This window comes from Alligator sinensis, unplaced genomic scaffold, assembly GCF_000455745.1.
Source record: "Alligator sinensis unplaced genomic scaffold, ASM45574v1 scaffold407_1, whole genome shotgun sequence".
Taxonomy (NCBI): domain Eukaryota; kingdom Metazoa; phylum Chordata; order Crocodylia; family Alligatoridae; genus Alligator; species Alligator sinensis.
This window is the reverse complement of record NW_005842464.1, coordinates 552,673-553,499: the sequence shown is the minus strand read 5'-3', so window position 1 is coordinate 553,499 and position 827 is coordinate 552,673. Positions and strand designations below refer to the sequence as shown.

General features: G+C 71.5%; 1 protein-coding gene across 1 annotated transcript in view; it reads left to right on the top strand.

Moving 5' to 3' along the window:
• The window catches only part of SERINC4 (serine incorporator 4), a 5,894-nt gene that overhangs the window by 2,514 nt on the left and 2,553 nt on the right, over positions 1-827 (top strand). Inside the window, exons 2-5 of the mRNA XM_006030817.1 lie at positions 6-80; positions 149-228; positions 507-600; positions 719-814. Of these exons, the coding sequence (XP_006030879.1) occupies positions 6-80; positions 149-228; positions 507-600; positions 719-814 (345 nt within the window). The remainder of the gene's footprint in view (positions 1-5; positions 81-148; positions 229-506; positions 601-718; positions 815-827) is intronic.

Genomic DNA, 827 nt, shown 5'->3' with positions numbered 1-827 from the left:
GCCAGCTTCTACCTGGCCCAGGCCGCCCTCCTGCTCAACGTGAGGTCCAGCCGCGACGTCCGCGCCCAGCTGCACAACGGGTGAGGCCCCCGCCAGCCCCACGGGTGCTCAGGGCGGGTCCGGGCACTGACACTGGCGTGTGCTGCAGGTTCTGGTTCCCGAAGCTGCTGATCCTGGTCGGACTCTGCACAGCTGCCTTCTTCATCCCCGCCGACCGCTTCCTGCCAGGTACCGGCACAGGCCCAGGGCGCTGGGGGCACCAGCCCGCCCCCCCCCCAGCCGCTCGAGGCTCGACCCTTGCTGCGCCCCGAGGGCACAGCCTTCAATGCCGCCCCAGAGGCTGTGCCCCACTTCCCCCAGCCCTGAGCTGGTCCCTGCTGGGTTGGGCCAGGCCCGCGTCTCCACAAGGACCCTGCAGCCCACGGGAGGGATGTGGTGCCTGGCGTGGGGGGCGTGGGGGCTGGGCTCCGAGCAGGCGATGGCTCCTGATGGTCCCCTGGCCGCAGCCTGGCGCTACGTGGGCATCTGCGGTGGCTTTGCCTTCATCCTGCTCCAGCTGGTGCTGATCACGGCCTTCGCCCACACCTGGAACAAGAACTGGTGGGTCCCCCTCCCCTGCCAGGGACGGGGGCTGCTCCAGCAGCCTCCCTCCAGCGCCGACTCAGGGCCTGTGTCCCTGGGGCACCGGGTGCCCGGGCTCACTGCCTCCCCTCCCCAGGCAGATGGGGGCATCCCAGGACGGGCGCTGGGGTGCGGCGGTGCTGCTGGCCACGCTGGGCTTCTACGCCGTCGCCGTCGCCGCCTTCTCCCTCCTGTACCAGCACTAC